Raw genomic sequence first — 20,211 nt, 5'->3', positions numbered from 1 at the left:
GTGGTACTTTGTATCATAGTCTTACTGAGGAAAGATTTTGTATGTTTTAGAGTACTTTTGCCTGTACTTATTCTGCACAGCATTGCCCAGCAATTATGATAAGTGCTCGCTCTGTTGAGCAAAATGCCAAAAGAGAGAAAAGTTACCAGGTATACTTCTGCATAGTTTTCTTGTCCAAGATCATCATACTTGTTGATCTAGGAGAAAAATAATTCCAACACTAAATAGTCTCTAGAAAAATCGAACCGTACAGGAGGTTTTTATTGTCACTTGAAAATTGAGGTGTCGGTATTTCAAGTATTAGAATGTAGATAGCAGTTCTTTTAGTTATTGACCTTCCTTTCAACCTGTGTCATTTTGATGAGATTTGGGTAAGGGCATGGTTGCTATAAAAATAAACTTTCCAGATAAATCCAGTTTGTCATGGGTTTGCCAGGGAGGGAAAAGGAAGGATGGGGACTTCAACTGGTTAATTCTGCCTGTTTCTTTATATTTTCAAACATATTATAATGTTATTAGTGAAACCCTACTTTTTTTTTCTTCAGTAACTGTGTTACTCTGGACTGGGATAAAGATGGAGATACTTTAGCAATAATCACAGACAAATCTAGTGCCATTTATCTCTGGGATGCCAACACAAACAAAACCAGCCAATTAGACAGTGGCATGAGGTAAGGAAGTCTTGTTTTGTTTTTAAAGTGTATTTGAAGACAGACCACTCTGCGCTGCTGCTCTCTATGCTCTCTTTTATGTCAGCTAAGAAGCTGATGTGAAGGTAGAATAAAGGAGTTTGGTTTTTAACTTGGTTGAGTTGCCATCAAGACATCATACTCATGCTTTGTAATCTTTTTTTTTTTGCTTGAGTGTTGAGTATGTGTTGCATTTAACTTGTAAAATCCTATAGTTATGCAGCTATTTGAGAAGCCTGTTAACTCATGTGTGTTTTTCCAGAAACTGGAGTGCATACTGACATGTGAACCACGGGCCCATTCATCTGGTGTGAAAGCACTTACATTCTCTAACGCTGAAGTCCAACTTCAGGCTTCCAGTAGAGAGAAAAAAGATAACCTTGCAAGTTGGGTACCCAAGTGCTCGAGTTACCCTCTGAAGGGAACCTTACTGTTTGTTTACTAAGAGTACAGAAAGACTAGGAGATAGCTAAGTTAGATATGTACAGTTCGAACATAGGAGTTACCATCCCGTTCCACTTCTCAGCTTTGGAATTTCTTTTTTCTAGTATTTTTAAAGAGCTTCTTTAAAAGGTTTGTTGATGTGGAGGATATATTGCAAAGATCATCTTTTTACTGGAACCCTCATAGCACATTTACTCTTAAGCTAATATGCCACAGTTTGTTGCTGGTTTCTTTCTGGTATGATTTGCAGGTTTTGAAGTGGTTTTCGGTTGGTGGCGTTTATTTCTTTTTTTAATTGTCAACAAGGCTAAAGTCCCAAAAGAGTTTCTCAGTATTTCCAGTCTGGTAGCAGCAAGGATGGGTGACTTTTTTTAGGTATCTGTACAAGCCATGCATTCTCCAAAGTGTATCACCCAAGTAAACAGGAACTTAAAAGTAAGAGGGGTGATATGTAGTGCTGTTAGTATTTGTTTCCCATAGAGTTATGAGGGGACAGAAGTGGCATTCAGAAAAGAGACTGTGTCAGGATGAGAGGGGATATTGAAGGCACAGGTTCAGATCCCTGTCTTTCTGAACTGGGTCACAGACCCTCTTCTGAGGTTTACATAACAATCAAGCATTAGGTTAACAAATAAGCTTGGTTTAACAATTAAACTCATAGATTTTTGAATCTATTCCACTAAACTATTCTACTGTACATTAACATTCACTGTGTGTAGGAAAGAGAGTGGAACTGAATCTGTCATCTGGTTATTAGGGCACTCACCTGAGCAGAGAAACAGCTGATTGGGTACTGCCTCTGTTTTATTAACCTAAATGGAGACAAAGTCTTCTGATTTAACCCTTCTTTTTATATGTTCTTTTACAGTAAAAAATAGTCAAAGATATTAAAATTCGAGTGTTTCATCCACTAAATAAAAAAAAATAAAATAGGTCAGCTGGAAAAATGGAGGTGGGGAGAGATGCTGGGTTTTTGGAGGATATTTTTTTTTCTGGATTTAGGTTGAAAACTCTGAGTCGAGAATATGGAAATATTCCATCTTTCCACTGCTGTTTACACTTGTAGTTCATAAATTTCAATAGGAATATTGGATTATGAGACATTTCTGCATTTTAAAATCTAGTACCATATATGAGTATATTAAAACTGGACATAAGCAGAACAAGCAGAACTGGATGTAAGCAGAACAAGCACTAAGTCATATAAACCGTGTGGTAATTGGGCTTTTTTGGTATCTTCTTCTTGAAATTAAAAAATCACAGGCAAAACCCCTCACATGCAAAGTAAGTATGTATTCAAATGTTATTAATTAATGAATGAAATTTGTTTGAAATTGATTTAGTGTTCTCGCAGTAAAAGTTAAGATGATGTGAGAGGCATTGATGGAAATAGCCACACTAATTAGAAAATTCTGATTAAAATTGTTTTGCTTTTTTAAAATGTCCTATGTAGTACTTTTCTGCGGGCCCTTAAATATACACTAAAACTATCCCTGCTTCATCAAAAAATTCAAGTTAAAACAGCTCTTTCAAAGTTTTTTGTATTACATTGACTAATATCAAAGAAGTAGATCTACTCATTTGGAATTGACTGAATGCACAGCAATTAAATTAAGTACAAAAAACAATGCAGAAAGCAACTGGAAAATAGCACTTACCTACATGATAACTTAGAGTGCTTCTTAAAGCTGCGTATTTGGTCAAATTACTTATGAATCCATCAAAGCCACTGGGTTTGCAGATACATTTCCACTTGTACAGGTCTTATTCCATTACTTAATAGCACTTTTTATTGCTTTCACAATTTTTGGACACTTAACTCTGATACTTGTTATAGAGAACATTTGCTTCATTTAGAAGCTCTGCTTTGGTCTGTATGGTTTCATAAAACTTCAAACCAAGTATGCCAAATGCTTTTGTATGTAAGCACATGAAAGGAAGCTACTACACAAAGTAAATGTTCTGTTTATTTTAGGGATGCAATGTCTTTCTTGTTATGGTCTCGAGTTGGAACTTTACTTGCCGTTGGAACCACTAAGGGAAACTTGCTTATATATAACCGCCAGACTTCTCGCAAGATTCCTGTTCTTGGTATGCATTGTTTTGAAATTAGGCTTGCACATTTGAAATGGTGGAATTTTGTTAATGCGCATGCTTTTCTTTTTTGTTCTATATGTGAGTATGCAAATCAAAAATGTGCTTATACTCAACTTGCACCTTCCATTTTTTATATTAGTGGTTTTTATAGTTCAGTACGTTAAAAATATATATACACATACGTGATACTGTCTCATGAGAAACTTGTGCTATCTTTCTTCCTTTACAACTTGCAAGGGATTTATGTGGTTATTGGTGTTGCTAAGTTACTTTTCTTATCTGCTTAGGACACCTGTGGACAGAAAAATTAACAATAGAAATTTGATGCAAAGAAATGGAAGAGCAGGGGCTCTGTAAGTTCTATAAGGTCGAAAGACTTCAATCTGGGATTAGAAAGTTAAAAAATAAAATTTGACTATTGAGCTTGTAATTTCTTTGATAAGTTGCTTCACATTCTGATCATTTTAGCAGCCAAATAGAATATATTTCCATTCCAGATTTTTTCTGTGGTTGTGTTCATTGGTGTTGTATAGGTTTCTTTCTTTTTCAGGTAAGCACACCAAGCGGATTACTTGTGGTTGTTGGAGCACTGAAAACCTTCTGGCTCTAGGCGGTGAAGATAAAATGATTACTATAAGCAATCAGGAAGGGGATACTATAAGACAGGTAGTATTTATAACCCACATTTGATTTTAAGACATACATTGATACTCCTGGTTCTTGAGAGAGCTACAGCGTAAAGGAACTAGGACGTATGGGAGTCTATGCCTTTTAAGTCCCTCTGCTTGCAAGGATAAAGAGGCTTTGGGAAAACTCACATAGAATGAGGGTTTATCTAAACATTTGAGCCTCTGTGTTATGCAGCATGATTTATGATATTAGAATCTCTGCAGAGATTCTAACATGTCATTATAATCCAAACTGGCTTCGTGTTTGTTCCAACTTTTTTTTTTTTGTTACTAAATGCAATAACTCTGTCTATCTTGTTTATCATTGGTATTTGCTGCATTAAGTACTAATTTTTCAATCTGAACTTCTTTCTTGCAGACCTCAGTGAACTCAGAACCCAGTGATATGCAGTTCTCAGTTATGAAGACTGACGAAAGAGTATCAACCAGGGAAAGCACAGTAAGAAGTTAATACAAAATCCTGCAAAAAGTGTTAATCTGCTGGCAATAAGTGTGGGCCAGGATTTTTTTTTCCCCTGACTTAAAATTTGATGGTAAAGCTTTCATTTTGTTTTTTAGTTTTTAGGTTTTTTTTCTTCCCCCAAAAAACTTCCATTAAAGCAAAGCTATACCCCTTTGTTCACTAAGGATGTGTTCATAAAAAGGGCAGCGGTTAGCAATAAGACAGATGACAGCAGTTTTGCAGTAGTAGTAAACATAATAGATGGAGATGTGTGCAGGAACTTACAGAAAGACACAATATAAATACACAACAATGTATGCAATATGTAGATGGAAACAGTACAGGAATGTCAAACCTGCAGAGATGCCTCCTTTCAGAGGCCAGTTTTTCAGCAGACAGCAGATCTGTTTTGGGAACAGGTCAATGGTCTTTGGGTTTTTGTCTTGTGCAAACCTCAGCATTGGTGAGACTAGAAGCCCGGTATCAATCTTCCGTGTGAGCATGATGCTGCTTCTGTCTAGATGGCTGCATTTTCTTTGTCTTCATTGTCTTCCTTGAGTGAATCAAGGTCCATTAGATCAGTCAATGGTGAAGTACAGAAAAATGGGGCAATGATAAGGGTTAGCAGAGCATGTTAGTAAATGATCAGCAGTTACGTACTAAAACTAAAATCTGTGGATAGCAAAGTGGTACTGTGTTACACTTAGTCCAGATCCATACACTTAACTATAGACAGATAATTCAATTTTCAAAATCAGATATAGTCTATGCAGTATAAGGATCAGGAAAGAATTTCCCCTGTATTACATTGACAAGGACCTGTAGGGTTTTTTTTTTCTCTCTGCATGAAGTGCAGTGTTCTCTGCCTCCTAGGGTAATTTTAATTAACAGATGTTTTGAAAATGCAGGAACCGAGGGCTTTGACACCATTGATTTCCTCTGCTGCTCCTCAGGATGTGCAATAGGCTAGGCTTCTCCTTTTTTAGTTTAGTTTGTTTCAGCTCTCAAGTTTGCTGTAAAACATTAGAGAACGTTCTGTAATTCTGTAGTTCTTGGTTTGTGCTTGAATGGTGTGTCAGCAGCTTAAGCCACATACCATTTATTGTCTAGGTGTCTGCTCTTGTAGGGAGCATGGCTTGATAACGATCAATTCCAGTCTGGTACTTAATGACCCTGGAAAAAAAATTACAAGTTGGATCAAAATAAGTAGTGTGTTAACATGCATTGAAATATTAATTAGTGATGTGGTTTAGTGGAGGACTTGTTAGTACTAGGTCAGAGATTGGACTAGGTGATCTTGGAGGTCTCTTCCAACCTAGACAATTCTGTGATTCTGTAATTAAATAATTCCTATAATTTCTTAGAAGAGTTTAAGAAATAGTACTTCTTAAATAGTTCATCATTAAGCTGCAATGGAATTATAAGCAAATTGTCTTAAGAGACAGAAAACATACTTAAAAAAAGGGAGTAAATTTAGGAATTACAGGTCTGAATTTGAGTTTGTATTTCTGAATTAATGGATTTCTAGGTCAGCACATGCTCAGTTTGAAAGTACCTGCTATGTCAAAGTACAGCTTTGTATTTCAGTCTTTCAGCACTTATTTTACAAATAAACCATCCTCTTCTTTTTAGACAAGGAGGGCTGGAACAGAAAGAAATGTAAAATGAACTTGTAAACAGCCCTTCAAAGTATCTTTGTTAAAGAGTAAGGTGAAACAATCTCCTCCTCCTTTCTCTTTCTAAAATGACTGCTTTACTCTTGCCTGACAATCACACACGCACTGCTAACAAAAATAATATTAAAAGAAAAAAGGTTCCATCACCCTGCCTTCGACTGTGAAGTCCAACAACTCTGTGGTTTTCATCAAAATAAATGTGCTTACCTCGACTGATATCAAACTGTAAATATGCATGGTTAATACAATCTGAACAGGCTGTTTCTTGTGTGTTTGGTTTGGTTTGGTTTGGTTGTTTGTGTGTGTGTTTGAATTGGTGTTTTTGTGTTTGAAATCTCAGCAAGTTACTTGAAATAACAGTGTTGTGATAGCCATCACTACAACCTTCCAGATAGAAATTCTGTAGATTGAAAAACACGTTGTTGATCAAGTGAGAGTAGTCCAACAGGATCCATGTGGCCTGCTGTCTTTTCCTCTGAGGAAATAGGTTCGCATAATGCTTCTGCAGGGACAAGTGTTGAATCTGAGATGTGTGCTCTCCTGGGCTTGCATTTAGATCTGTGAACCACTGGCTCACAAGGGGAATATACTGAAATTCTCTTCCATTATTAATTAAGACTCAGGATTCAAATCCATGGGGCTCTTAAGGATTACCTTAAGTGCTGAATCTCATCTTTTAGGGAGAATGTAGGGCTTTATTTTAAAGTGATGCCATTCTTACTGAGTTAATTTTTTCTTTTCATTCATTGGCAGGTAAGTGTAGTGGTCGGCAAGAAGACTCTCTTTCTTTTTAATTTGAATGATCCTGATAACCCGATTGATCTGAAATTTCAGCAGTCTTATGGCAGTATTGTAACCTACAGATGGTGAGCAGAACTTCCTTAATGCAGCATTCTCATATTAACTAGTTGAAGATTTTCCCAGTATTTCTGATTAATGCTGGAAATGAAAGCATATATCCCTTGCTCACACTGGACTTCTCTTGGATGTATGAATCTACATTTTGTAATTCTTTTATTTAACAATTCACTGGCTACGAAAGCAGTGTTGTCAAAATGTATTCGCCATTGGTATGCTCTGTTTTAGAACAATAATACTGTTGCTGTCCTGACAATAGATAAAATTGAGGGCTTTATAAGATGCTCTCTATTTGGATGAGTAACTGATGAAAGAGCTGGGCGTGGAATTGAATCTTTTGGCTTTTTTTCTGGGTTTACAAACTTAAGTAAAGTTCTTGTAGCCTCCCTGCTAGGTAATTTAATTAGTAATGTTCACTTGAAGAAACCCCTAACCAGAAGTTTCCATTCTGTACCCAAAAGTACCCATCCTGTTTCTGTATCTTTGACACAGTCTTTGTTCAGTCAATGTGTTATTGACATTTATTGCTGACACATAAACTCTGTAAGAAAATTTGTAGCTGTATGTTTCTTTATTTGTGGCCACGTATCTAACAAGGTGAACCCAGACGGTTTCCTTTGTGATTTTTTTTTCAATTAAGCAGATCAGATACAGCATGTCAGGGTTAATTCAAACAAGTAACTATTTCTGGTTTAACCTGGTTATTTGTACTTGACACTGTGAAAAGTAAACAAGCTATCTAATCACAAATACACACTGTAGCTTTGGTACTTTCACTGTGTTTGTAGCAGCATGCCTTAAGGGCAAAATGACTGCCATTATTGTTTTTAGCATAGCTTTGAAGTGACAGAGTCAGCCATGACCTTGAAATGGAATTTTCCATCTTCTGGAATGCTTATTCTAATGATGATACTCACATTCTTTCTCCTAGCATCACTGTCATGTATTCTGCTTGCTGAAAGTAGAAGGGCATTAAAGAATTTAGAAGAGAGAATAAAGAAGATTTAAGATTAAACTCTGAGCACACTTGCATGAAAATTTTGTTTTTCTCCTTTAAGATATTTGTGGTTTTTTCACCTTAATCTGTACTATACTGTATTGTACTACACTATATATATAAATTCCCATACTTTGATTATTTTTCCCATTAAAGAGAGGCATTGACAGATTTTCATACAACAAATATGTCTCTTAATTTTTTAACAGGTATGGTGATGGCTACATTATGATTGGTTTCTCACGAGGGTGTTTTGTAGTCATTTCTACGCACATTCGTGAAATAGGTCAAGAAATCTTTCAAGCTCATAATCATAAGGATAATCTAACCAGCATTGCTATATCACAGTCATTGAACAAAGCTGCGTCATGTGGAGACAATTGGTAAGGGATAGTTTTATACATAACAAATAGGGTTCATCTCTTGTAACTTCATCTGTTTCTTTCCCACCCTGGAGGCCTTCCAAACTGGATGAATTGTGCCTTTTCCTCAGACTTTAGTTCTGTGAACAAATCATTTTGTACGGTTGCAGTGATAATCTATTTAGAGTGGTAGATAACAACGAGAGAGAAAGAAAGAGAGTGTGTGTATTGCTCTTTAGGAAATAGAAGGCATTTTACATTCATGCTCTAATTTTGCTCAATTAGGCTGTCTTGATAGGGCTGGATTGGGTTTATTCCAGTTTATGATGACTGAAAATTATAGTAGTGAGAATGACTGTTTATTTTTGTTTTAGCATTAAAATCCATGATCTGTCAGACCTGAGAGAGATGTATGCTATAATAAACTTGGACGATGAAAACAAAGGTATGTTAATAGTCTTCTGCTTGAGGACTGAAATTTTTTCAGTTGGGTAAAACAGAATTTTGATGGTGACTCTGTTTACATTCATGCATTAACAAAAAGCATTGTTGCTGAAAAACTGTATAAATATAGAAATTACCATAAAGTCCTTCTTTCTCAATTAGTATACATTCAGTGACTCATAGCAAAATGGGAAAATACAGTTATTTCTAACAAGTTTTACTTTATCTGTTTTAAGTATAGAGAAGTACAGCTCTAAGAATATTTGATTAATTAGAGGTTGTCAGTTTTTCGGGTTTGGTTGTGGTTTTGTTGGTGGTTTTTTGTTTGGTTGATTTTTTTTTGAATCTGTAATATGTTCTATTCAGATTACTAAGATAATATACTTAACCGTTTTCTGCTTATTTCCACGTTTTTTGGGTGATTGAGTCTTTTGGAGCTTTTCTGCATCTCTTGGACTATGGGATGATGCCTAATCTGTTCTCATCCTGATTTGTGCAAGTAGCTTCCAGAACATTGTTATAAGTTCTTGAGTAACGAGTTACTGCTATCATCTCCTGTTGCAATATCTGTAGATATTTCAGTTATTATTATACTCACTCTTAGGAAGATGCTAAATCAGTAAATTATGGTTTTGGTTTGAGTGATTCTAGTTAATCCTGAGATTATATTAATTGGTTAGGTTGTAATACATTAGTACACATATTCCTAGGTAGGAATTCCTGTCATTGTCGCATTCTAAAGTGAAGTGATTGCTTCTTGGTTTCATTTCAGTAGTCCTGTAAATGATTTTTTGCAAAAACTTGTAAATGTTTTAGGTGTAGAACATCTGGCTTGGACAGATGACGGACAGTTGTTGGCAGTATCTACACGAAGAGCATCCCTTCATGTTTTCTTGACAAAGCTTCCAATCCTGGGAGATGCTTGCAGTACGCGGATCGCATACCTCACTTCTCTTCTTGAAGTTACTATAGCCAATCACGTGGAGAGAGTATGATAGCCTCTTCCTTTTAAACTTTGTTTAGATAAAAGTAAAGTAAGAATTAATAGTGGATGGAAATTGATACTCTTTTTCTTACAGGAGCTACCAGTCACTGTCTCTGTTGAAGTAGAGCCCAGTTTTGTTGCTATTGGTGTCTATCATTTAGCTGTGGGAATGAACAATCGGGCTTGGTTTTATGCACTTGGAGAGAACAGTAAGCAGAGATTTCATTCTCTTATTTTAAACTACTGCATCATTGCATGTCTTTTTTTCTTTTTTTTTTTTCTTTTTTTTTTTTTGTAAATGCAGTATTGTGTTTAGCAGTGCTGGACATTCTGCATTGTACAGTAACAACTGGAATTGCCATATGGTCCTATTAGGACCAGATAATGATTTTCACAAACTGAAGTAGTCATGACAAGACATTGTAAGTAGAATCATGGAAAGGTTTGGGTTGGAAGGGACCTTAAAGATCATCTAGTTCCAAACCCCTGTCATGGGCAGGGACATTAGATAAAACAAAGTATTGGTTTAGGTTCAAGGTATAGGTAATGAAATGTAGAATTTTATTGATTTATTAGATCATGTTGTTAATTACTGAAAGCCTTCTAAGTTTTTGAGAAATTGTTTGACCATGTCTTTAAATACTTAAGGATCTGTTTGATCTGTATTAAATGCTGAGTTTGGTAAATGTTTATGTTGTTTGTGTGGTGTAAGGTGAAATTTGTTATGCTATAATCAGATTTTGGACAGTGGTGTCTATAGCTTTCATGCCTCTCTAACCAGAACCTGTTTTTGAATAACAATAGATCAATCAAGACTGTAAGAATATTAGTCACAGTTGCATAGGAATAGATTCTCTTGTACTTTCTAACTAGTTTTCTGACTGCTAAGAAGAAAGTCTCTGTATGTATGACTTGTCTCTCTGCTTATTTGTGAGTTCTTCACATCTGGTTTCTCAGCTGCAAATTTAGATTATGATAAGTGAAGACCTATATAAAATCAAAATGCTTATATCTGTTTCTTTTCCGTTTGAATTCTGTAGATGTAAAAAAGCTTAAAGATGTGGAGTACCTGGGTACGGTAGCAAACATGCATCTTAATTCTGATTATGCTGCTGCTCTCTTTGAGGGTAAAGTTCAATTGCATATGGTAAGAGCTTTGGCAATTCGGAGTGCTGAACTAATGAGTAGATTTAAGTTAAACAAGTTAAGTTTTAAACTTGAGAGAAAATGGTGTAATCTTCTGTTAAAGGAGATAAAAATAAAAACTCTTCAGATATTTTTTTTCTGGCTAATTAAAATATAAAACTGAGTTTCTAGAGACTTTAGAAATATAAACTACTCTAGAACAGGTGAGAGAAAATGTTTTCTTTTGAATTATTTCCTCTGGACAGGAAAAGTTGTTTTCATCTCATTTGCATGTAGTTTGATACAGGTAAAACTTTGATACATTGCTGTTAACGGTGGAGTTTTTAAGTTCATTTTATTCTTTATATTTAGATAGAAAGTGATGGTTTGGATGCTCAGGAAGAACGGGAAACTCGACTCTTCCCAGCGGGTGATGATAAATGCCGAATTTTGTGCCATGCTTTAACTGGTGACTTCCTCATATATGGCACGGATGTGAGTATTATTTCTGTTTTTAAGTGTCTTTTTAAACAGAATACGTTTCTACCGAATGATTTGGATTATTACTCATTATATTTTTAGCAGAAATTATGCTTCTGAGAAATTTAATGTGGATTATCTTCTATGCAAAAGCAGTCAAAATTGCATCCAACTTCCTTTACTATTGAATTTGTATGAGATGCTTTGGCAGGAGGGTTAAGTTTTGCTTTTACTAGTGTTTAGTGCAAAGGGCTGCTTGTTAATAGCAGAATTTAATGCTATTGCAGTAGTGAGAGGTTTGGGAATAAATGTGTCTTCCAGATATAAGCAAAAAGATAGCCCTTGAAAATATGTTGAATTAGGTGGTAACGTGATAGATGTGGACTAAAAGGTAATGAGGTAAGCAGGTATGATACGTAAATGGAGGTCTTGACTTACTATTGAAGCTTTTGTCAGAAGATAATTTTTTAGGGGTGTTTCAACCAGGATAAGAAATTAAGAGGGCACTGAAAAATGATGTGAACATGTGCACATTGTTATGGTTTTGGGGGGAGATTTGGAGGGGGGGGTAGTTTCTTTGGGTTTAGTATTTTCTGCCACTGGGATTACAAGGTACATTTGACACTGTAGTTCTGTGCTCTTTATAAGACAAGGTGTGACCTTCCAGAGGAAAGACAGAATTGCTGTCTTTGGTGTTATCACTGGTTTAATAACTTGAATGGTTTTCTAGTAGTCAAGTGCTTTACTGTCTCCTCAGTTGCCTTTTTGTCTAGGTAAAACTGGTATTGATGAATTTAAAATGCCAGATTCAAAGCTGATCAATTTGGTGTGTGCAAGTTTTACAATTGACTTCGAAAGCCTTCTTTTACTTCTGTTGTTCTTTGTGCAGTACTAGGTGATTAACACAATTTTTCAACAGTAAGTTTGGTTACTTTTTTTCCCCCTGGATTAGGTACGCCTGTACTTAAGAATTTTTAGTTCTTCCTGGGAGTCAAATTTTTCAGCATGGGTTGAAGGTTAAGCTTCTTTCAGGAAAGAGGCAGAAATTTCCCCTGGTTTGAGAACTGTGCAGTAAAGATAGTTCTCTGTAAAGCAGAGTGAGAACAAGAGCACACCTTTTCTATCCCCTTCTCTAAAACTCGCTCATGGTTATGTTTTGCTTGAAGAGAAGTCAAGTAATAGGAACCAAAACAGAACCAAATAAATAGGTTAGTTTCCATTTTCTCCTGTATATGTGCAGAGAAAGAAGCACTTTCAGTAGGTAATTCAGATCTTGGCTGAAGATCTTATTGTTATGTTGGTTAATTATGCTCTTACATTAGGATGTCTGAAGTTTACTTGGATGAATTCAGATCTCTGGATTCTTAGTTTATTTCTGTTTTTTGCAGTCACATGTAGTGGAATTCACAACTAGTACTAATCAGAAAAGAAAGAGAAAGCTCTGTCCTGCTACAGTAATGGATACTTGTATCTTTTTATTAGGGAAAGCAGGAAATGGGGTTTTCATTAAAATAATAATAATAAATAAACAAAAATCTTCAAACATCCTTTTTTTTTTTTACCCACCCCCTAAAAAGACTCAAGTTTTCCTGTCCTGCCCAGTAACATCTGTGAAGGAGGAAAGAAGCCAAAAAAAAAGCTGGAAATAATTTCTTTAAACACACTTCATGCTCAGAATTCTAGGAAGGGAAAAACTACGATCCTGTTAATTATCTATTTGCCATTTATTAGTGCCATTATTAGATTTTTCTGATATTTCTTGTTAGACTGGAGTTATTCATTATTTCTACATTGAAGACTGGCAATATGTGAATGAATATCGTCATCCTGTCAGCGTGAGAAAAATTTTTCCCGATCCCAATGGAACCAGGCTGGCTTTCATAGATGAAAAAAGTGATGGCTTTGTCTACTGTCCAGTAAGTTAGTGTGGGATACCCATGCCATTGTATTTACAAGTAAGCTCTTACAGTGCGTGTAGTAGAGAATGAAAAAACTTATGTCACTCCAGCACGTATGTGGAAGAAGAAATTGCCAGAAAGGCTTGAAGATAACCTAATGGTACTGTAAGGAAATACAAATGTCACAGTAGATCAGGACAATTTAATTATACTAATTTCCTTGTCAGTAGTTGTCAGAAATGAATGCATTTGTGTATTCAAATACAGATAATTTAGCCAGGTAACAAGTACTACCTTTCAGTTTCACTGCCTGTCTCAATACCCTTCTTCTAAGGAAAGTAAATATCATGCTTATAACACTTATTTACTTCCTTTATGAGTTAAACAATTATTGTTATTCAGAGTCGCTGCTCATAAGAAAACTTCTTTGTAATATGAATTTCATATTTCTGCACTACTTTTGTTTCTTTATTTTTAATCATTATCGTGATGAAAATTTACCTTGTGTCATTAGTCTTGCTTCCTAGTAATTTTACTTTTGCATTATTTGTAGGTAAGTGATAGATTATATGAGATTCCAAATTTCTCACCAACTATTAAAGGAATCCTGTGGGAAAACTGGCCAATGGATAAAGGTGTTTTTGTTGCTTATGATGATGATAAAGCATATACTTATGTCTTTCATAAAGATGCCATTCAAGGTACTGTAAATTCTTATAAAATCTTATTAACTATTTCAGTTAATAAAGCAAAGCATGTTCTATTTTTTCTTTTCTGTTAAATATTTTCGTAACTGCATATGAAAATGAACAGTGGTACACAAGTTTTGAAGTGTAACTGATTAACAGAAAACTAGATGTTGCATAGGTTTCTCTGTAAAGTTGGTCTTAACCCTTCAGGCTTTTTGCTACTATAATCTTTTGTCTGAAATTTACATGTTGTGCTTTAACTGAATTTTGAAATATTCATGAGAAACTCTTCAGATTGAGATGACAAAACTTGTATTCACTTACTGTTTACCAAAACTGTAATCATAGCAATTTCTGTATTTTTGACAAGCACCAGTAAATTTATCTACAAACATTTGGAAAATGACTGTAATAATTTAGAAGATTTACATTATGTATTTCTACAATGCTAAAAAGCATACACTTGTACAGTAGATCGTGACTATGAGAATTAGAAGCCTTGAGTTTAATACCCAGCAGATCTATGCTGACTGCTTACTATATTTTTTACCAAGTAGGGATTTTTTTAAATGATGTCTTCTTTTCTTCCTGATCCTGAAATCTAGGGTCCAAGGTTATATTGGCAGGTGGCACGGATGTCCCCTTTTCCCATAAACCTTTGCTGTTGTATAATGGAGAACTAACTTGTCAGACTCAGAGTGGGAAAACAAACAATATCTATCTCAGTACTCACAGTTTCCTTGGAAATTTGAAAGACTTTGGACCTAATGAGCTGGCAGAAATGCTTACTCAAACGTTAATGTTGAAAAGGTACATCTGTGTTTTAATTATATTGTGTAAAATGTTTTCTTCTGTGCTTATAGCTCTATACAGTGTATCCTAGTGATCTAAAAATGTCATACTGAGTATTGATAAATGATATTGATCCCTCAGGCCATGTAGCTGTCTATGCAGACCAAAGTGACACACTGCTGCTTTATTTGTTTTTCCACTGTCAAGTAAAAGTAATTTTTTCAAAACTGATCTGTGGTTCTGTGACAGTGGCTCTTCCAAACCCAGCTAAAAGTGATTCTTGCCCATTCACCTCACAATGTAATGAAACAAAGAAAAATCAGTATAACGGAAAGAATGCCAGAATAGGAAAAGCAGGTGATTTCCTGAAAAAGTGTGGTAGAAGGAGGAGAAAACAGTGCTGTAAGTTATATATTTGTATTTCTCCCTTCTTTCTGGTAATTGTTTCTCCATGGCTTAGAAGTAGAGACTTCTTGGATTTTCCCTGCTCTAGTATTAGGAACAGAATGCGTTGAGAAGGAATTTTAGATACAAGTAATATTAGTTTTAAATTACTTTTGTCTTCTATAGGTTTTCTGAAGCATGGGAGATATGCAGGCTTCTGAATGACCCGTCTGGTTGGAATGAACTGGCCAAAGCCTGCTTATATCATATGGAGGTGGATTTTGCAATACGTGTTTATCGGACATTTGGTAATGCTGGGATGGTGATGTCACTAGAACAAATAAAGGTAGAATGTAAAGTCGCTTTTAATGGGAAACATTATGCATTAATTCTTCTTAAGAATTGCTGAATTATTATTCTTTTTGTGGAAATTTTGTTTCTTTTTAAATAAAAGGTGAATTATTTTCAAGGGAGTTAGTAGTCAGACATTCAAACTGCAGAACTCTTGACAGTTTGCTCTTCAGGTGGCTGCAGCATTCTACTGGGATGCACAACGTTGTTTCCCACATTTGCTTGAGAGCAGCAGGATATGTTCATGTGTCAGACAGGCTCTTTGCCTTTGTTATTTGTGAGAAAATGTTTAAGGCCACCAATGTTTTTTAGGCAGATTGAAGACTTCTAAAAGTGTACGTGAAATTGTACCTTAAGAATATGCTTCTGCAAAATGCTGATTTTAGACAGTGATTGCAATACTGGCTTTGAGCTACAAAAAGAAAGTGAGGGCTTTTTCTGGTTTGTAGAATCTGATATGTGTAATTGTCAAATGTCCAGATATATTGTTTTACTGTGTATAATGGATTATGTTGTTTATGACCTTTTTTTTCTTGTCTTTTGGCATTCTATTGGACCTATTGTGTCTTTTTACAGGGAATAGAAGACCACAACCTTTTAGCAGGACATCTTGCCATGTTTACTGGTGATTTTAATCTGGCTCAGGATTTATATCTGGCATCCTCCCGTCCTACTGCTGCACTTGAGGTATTCAAGATGTGTGAAATTTTTTTCTGCAATCTTCACCTTAATGTTGGAATATTTTACCTTCTGATAATTTTGCCCTTTTATAATTTTGTTCGTGCTATTGTGTGACCACCCGACATTCTTTTAGGATGTATGTAGCTCTCTCAAATTGTCTGCTTCCTTCTAGAGTACTAGCTCTATAACTGTATTTATATAATATTATAAGTATTATAAATATTATAGTATTATAATTGTGCAAGTATAAATTTTGTATTACAATTCAGAATTTGATATCTGCATCAGAAAATGTTACTCTTTTTCATAGATGCGAAAAGACTTGCAACACTGGGACAGTGCACTTCAGCTGGCTAAGCGGTTGGCCCCAAACCAAATCCCATTCATATCAAAGGAGTATGCAATGCAGCTTGAATTCACGTAAGTTCTCCTAAAATGCTGCTGTATAAAAATATTAAACCAGTGCTCATGCTAATTAGAAAAACAATGGAATTGAGATACATTAGCTTACGTTATTGCTGAAAAGGGAGCCTGTCAGTTCTTGCCGCTATAGTGCCAGGAAAACTAGTTTTGTGTGAATACTTCACGCTAGAGACATAGGTTAGAAAATAATAGTTACTTTTGATTAATTACAGTATATCTGTGTTCTTTTCAACTGGTAGGTCAACTATATAATATAATCTACTAAATAGTACTTTGTTGCAGATCAGTGTTTGGAAAATAGAGAAAATTCACAGCATTTAACACTTCTTATATCAGATGAAAGCCTTGCATTTAAAACTTTAGCCTGTCTTTCTTTCAACACCCAAGAACCTTCATATTCTCACATATTTTAGATAGAGGAGTGTCAAATTTCAAGCCTGACAGTCTCTGAAAGAGAGAATGTATCATCCATTTGCCAGATTTTAAAGTCTGTTCTATAGCTAATTCTTTGTAGATTAAACACAGTCTGTTTAACATCAAAACCAAGGGGAAAATTTCTCTATATTAGTAAAGTTCCTGGAAAAACTCTTTCCCATCTCCATAATGCCCCTAGATCTGTGGGAGGACGCTTGCTGGTCACAGAAAGAGGAGGAAATGGGCAGCTGAAGCTATGTGACCATCTGTAACTTGTGTTGTACTTAAGAAAACTGAAGGTACTTAAGAAAAAGAAGCTTTCATTTTTAGGATAAAAAAATACTAAATAATTTTAGAAGATTGGTTTATTTTCCAGCAAAATGTGTAGAAGTAGAGATTGAATTATTGAGGCATATTGCACACTTGGGTACTCTTTGCCTGTCTTTCAGGGAATTGTATTGGTCTCAGTGTAAAGGAATTGAGAAACGGATGGCCCTTTTCACTAATTGCTTAATAAAGTGTGAGGGAAACACAATCACATACTGTGTGACTTCCATCTTTTGTATACCTTGCATCCTTGTATGCAGTCTTTATGTCTGAAGCAAGACAAATAGATGCATAACCTGTCTCAAAGATTTGTTGTAGTGGGAAGGTAATTATCACTTCCTGTTAAAACTGTTGTTCCATATAAATTCCAATTTTCTTTTAGGGGTGATTATATTAATGCTCTGGCACATTATGAGAAGGGAATCACTGGAGACAATAAGGTAATTCCTTTTTAGTAACGATAGCATGTGTACTATCATACTGCACATTTAGTTGTCATGTTTCAGATTTACTAGGTTTTTGTATTCAGCTCTAAATCTGTACAACTACCGCTTTTGGGATAGTAGTCTTTGCACTTCTGTTATTTTTAATACACAGAACAATGCTTTCTCTACTTTTAAGGCAGTACTGCCATTGTATTAACACGGCACAACTAGACTTAGTTTTTTTTATCATTTGAGCAGTTTCATAATAGACGTGCAAATACCATGGGTAATATTGCCAGGATTTTCATTGTTGAAACAAAAGTCCTAATTATTCCTTCTGTTCTTCTTTACTGAGTTGTTATCTGCATAAAGATAGACAAGGATTGCATTAGAAAATAAACATAATGTTCAATAGATCCTCCCTTATTCTGGCATTGTTTTCCCTGATATTTGCAAAATGTCTATTATGAAACAGATCAAATGATAATAGGGAAACGTAATAGGGAAAATAGCAATTGTTTTCTGAATTCAGGCCATTTGGCTTTATAAAATATCAGTGGGATCACCACCTTTTAAAAAAAATGAAGGGAGACTGCAAGTGTAATATTTCCTTCTTTTTCTGTTTTTACTGTTGGTTTTGAATGAAAAAGAGGAATAGTACTGAGCCAACTGTAAAAACATTCTCTGTAGGCTTGGCCTGGACACATTTTGTAAGTAAAATGTAAAAATTTAACACCAAAGGTTAAGAAGAAAACTAAGTGGAATTCTTAATAAGTAAATAATAGTTGAAGTTAAGCAAGAATTGCTAGACAAAAATTGATTTAACTGAGACCATGTAATATTTTGTTAATTTGATTCGGTGCTTTGTTGCTACGGTTTTGTGAGCTGAGGTTTCTGATGTATAACGTATAGTTACTGCTTTTTATTTGATTGCTAGTACCAGGAGCATGATGAAGCTTGCCTCGCTGGAATAGCTCAAATGTCCATTCGAACGGGAGATATCCGTCGAGGGGTAAACCAGGCCATTAAGCATCCCAGTAGGTTACTAAAAAGAGACTGTGGAACTATTCTGGAGAGCATGAAGGTATGCAGATGAGTTAATAAAGCTAAGGTTGAATTTGTGAATACATTAAGATATTTACTTGTAATCAGAATTTACAAATGATATTATAATGATTTTCAATATTACAGCAATTTTCAGAAGCTGCTCAGCTGTATGAAAAGGGACAATATTATGACAAGGCAGCATCAGTATACATCCGGTGTAAAAACTGGTACGTACAGGTTCCAGGGAAGTGTTACATTTCTTGAGACAGAGGAAGTGCTGTGTGCTCTTTAGGAAAGAACAAATCTGTTAATACTGCAAAATGTCTTATGTTTCATTGATTTTTATGGTTGCCTCCACCAAGCTTGAAGAAGAACAGTGTTCACCAGATATTCTCAAAAGCTAACGTTGGCTTAAATATAGTCTTCCTGGAAATGGAGGGTAGTCTTCCTGTTTCTTCTGGTTGTGTGATATGTTTAAATTAGTTACGTGCGGTTTTGAGCCCTTTGTGTGTGTGTGTGCGTGCACTGGATTTAATCATTTTATTCTTGTAGTTACTGTTTAGTTCATTAAATTTCTTTGGTTGTAAAATACATGGCTGAGACTGAATATTCAGATGGTTGGAAGCAGTTCTAAGTTTGTGGCTCAAACGGAGTCAGTATCATGAGCTGTCAAAGCAACTAACATAATGTTCAATAATATTAATGTCTAAAGTGAGTTTGGTTATTGTGAAACTTACAGGGGATAAGTACAATTTGTGGAGAGACTTAAAGCCTTAGTTTTTACCTAATTATGTTTTATGCGTTTTTAATATCAAGAGCAGATTATAGTAGAGATCAGAAATACCCCTCCTGTAGGTACAGTTTTAATACTGTGCTGCCTCTGTAGATGAGCTGGAGAATAATGGAGACAGAAATGGTCAGTCTGGCACTTCTTACGCTCATACACCTCAAACAAAGAAGGTACTGTGCTACTTAAGGCTTGTATGCCCATGAAGCAGTCTATAATTTCCAGTTCCGTTTCCATCAAGTGCAGCCTTTTGAAAATATAAAAATGCCTTCAAAGCTTATAGGTTATGTTCAGTTACTGCTTTTTCTTAACTCTTTTTCAGTATCAATATAAATATGCCTGTTTTACTGGAGAAAATTTGAAATCAGAAATATTTCTTAAATGACTACTATCTCGTCTGTCTAGGGCAAAGGTTGGTGAGCTTCTTTCGCATGTGTCATCTCCAAAGATTCATCTACAATATGCAAAGGCCAAAGAAGCAGATGGCAGGTGTGTTTGCATGCTTATCTGCATTTATAAAATATTATTATTTATGGAGTACATTGTTCTTTCTGTAGAAGACTTCAAATTTTACATAGAACATCGTTGTGAAAAGGGATTCTGAAATCTGTAAGTTTAAGTGTTACATAAAGATTTTAACATAGTCTAAGGACCTACCACTAGTATCAAAGATGTGTTTTAATTGTTGGTTTTTTTGTGTTTTTT

General features: G+C 35.2%; 1 protein-coding gene across 7 annotated transcripts in view; it reads left to right on the top strand.

Moving 5' to 3' along the window:
• The window catches only part of WDR19 (WD repeat domain 19), a 41,384-nt gene that overhangs the window by 2,016 nt on the left and 19,157 nt on the right, over nucleotides 1-20,211 (top strand). For 6 of the 7 annotated variants that reach the window (XM_083836229.1, XM_083836227.1, XM_083836228.1 and 3 more), the window contains 21 exons: nucleotides 546-671; nucleotides 3,109-3,224; nucleotides 3,781-3,896; nucleotides 4,278-4,358; nucleotides 6,791-6,903; nucleotides 8,102-8,275; nucleotides 8,629-8,699; nucleotides 9,515-9,687; nucleotides 9,778-9,892; nucleotides 10,724-10,830; nucleotides 11,181-11,303; nucleotides 13,055-13,204; nucleotides 13,740-13,887; nucleotides 14,481-14,685; nucleotides 15,238-15,397; nucleotides 15,979-16,089; nucleotides 16,394-16,503; nucleotides 17,630-17,687; nucleotides 18,610-18,756; nucleotides 18,864-18,946; nucleotides 19,912-19,995. In XM_083836229.1, coding sequence (XP_083692355.1) covers nucleotides 546-671; nucleotides 3,109-3,224; nucleotides 3,781-3,896; nucleotides 4,278-4,358; nucleotides 6,791-6,903; nucleotides 8,102-8,275; nucleotides 8,629-8,699; nucleotides 9,515-9,687; nucleotides 9,778-9,892; nucleotides 10,724-10,830; nucleotides 11,181-11,303; nucleotides 13,055-13,204; nucleotides 13,740-13,887; nucleotides 14,481-14,685; nucleotides 15,238-15,397; nucleotides 15,979-16,089; nucleotides 16,394-16,503; nucleotides 17,630-17,687; nucleotides 18,610-18,756; nucleotides 18,864-18,946; nucleotides 19,912-19,995 — 2,571 coding nt within the window. Of the gene's footprint in view, nucleotides 1-545; nucleotides 672-3,108; nucleotides 3,225-3,517; nucleotides 3,584-3,780; nucleotides 3,897-4,277; nucleotides 4,359-6,790; nucleotides 6,904-8,101; nucleotides 8,276-8,628; nucleotides 8,700-9,514; nucleotides 9,688-9,777; nucleotides 9,893-10,723; nucleotides 10,831-11,180; nucleotides 11,304-13,054; nucleotides 13,205-13,739; nucleotides 13,888-14,480; nucleotides 14,686-15,237; nucleotides 15,398-15,978; nucleotides 16,090-16,393; nucleotides 16,504-17,629; nucleotides 17,688-18,609; nucleotides 18,757-18,863; nucleotides 18,947-19,911; nucleotides 19,996-20,211 lie in introns of those variants that run through there. The other variant, XM_083836231.1, reaches the window with a different exon arrangement.

The sequence above is a fragment of the Anser anser genome, assembly GCF_964211835.1.
Source record: "Anser anser genome assembly, chromosome: 4".
Lineage (NCBI taxonomy): Eukaryota > Metazoa > Chordata > Aves > Anseriformes > Anatidae > Anser > Anser anser.
This window is presented reverse-complemented; position numbering and strand designations above follow the sequence as displayed.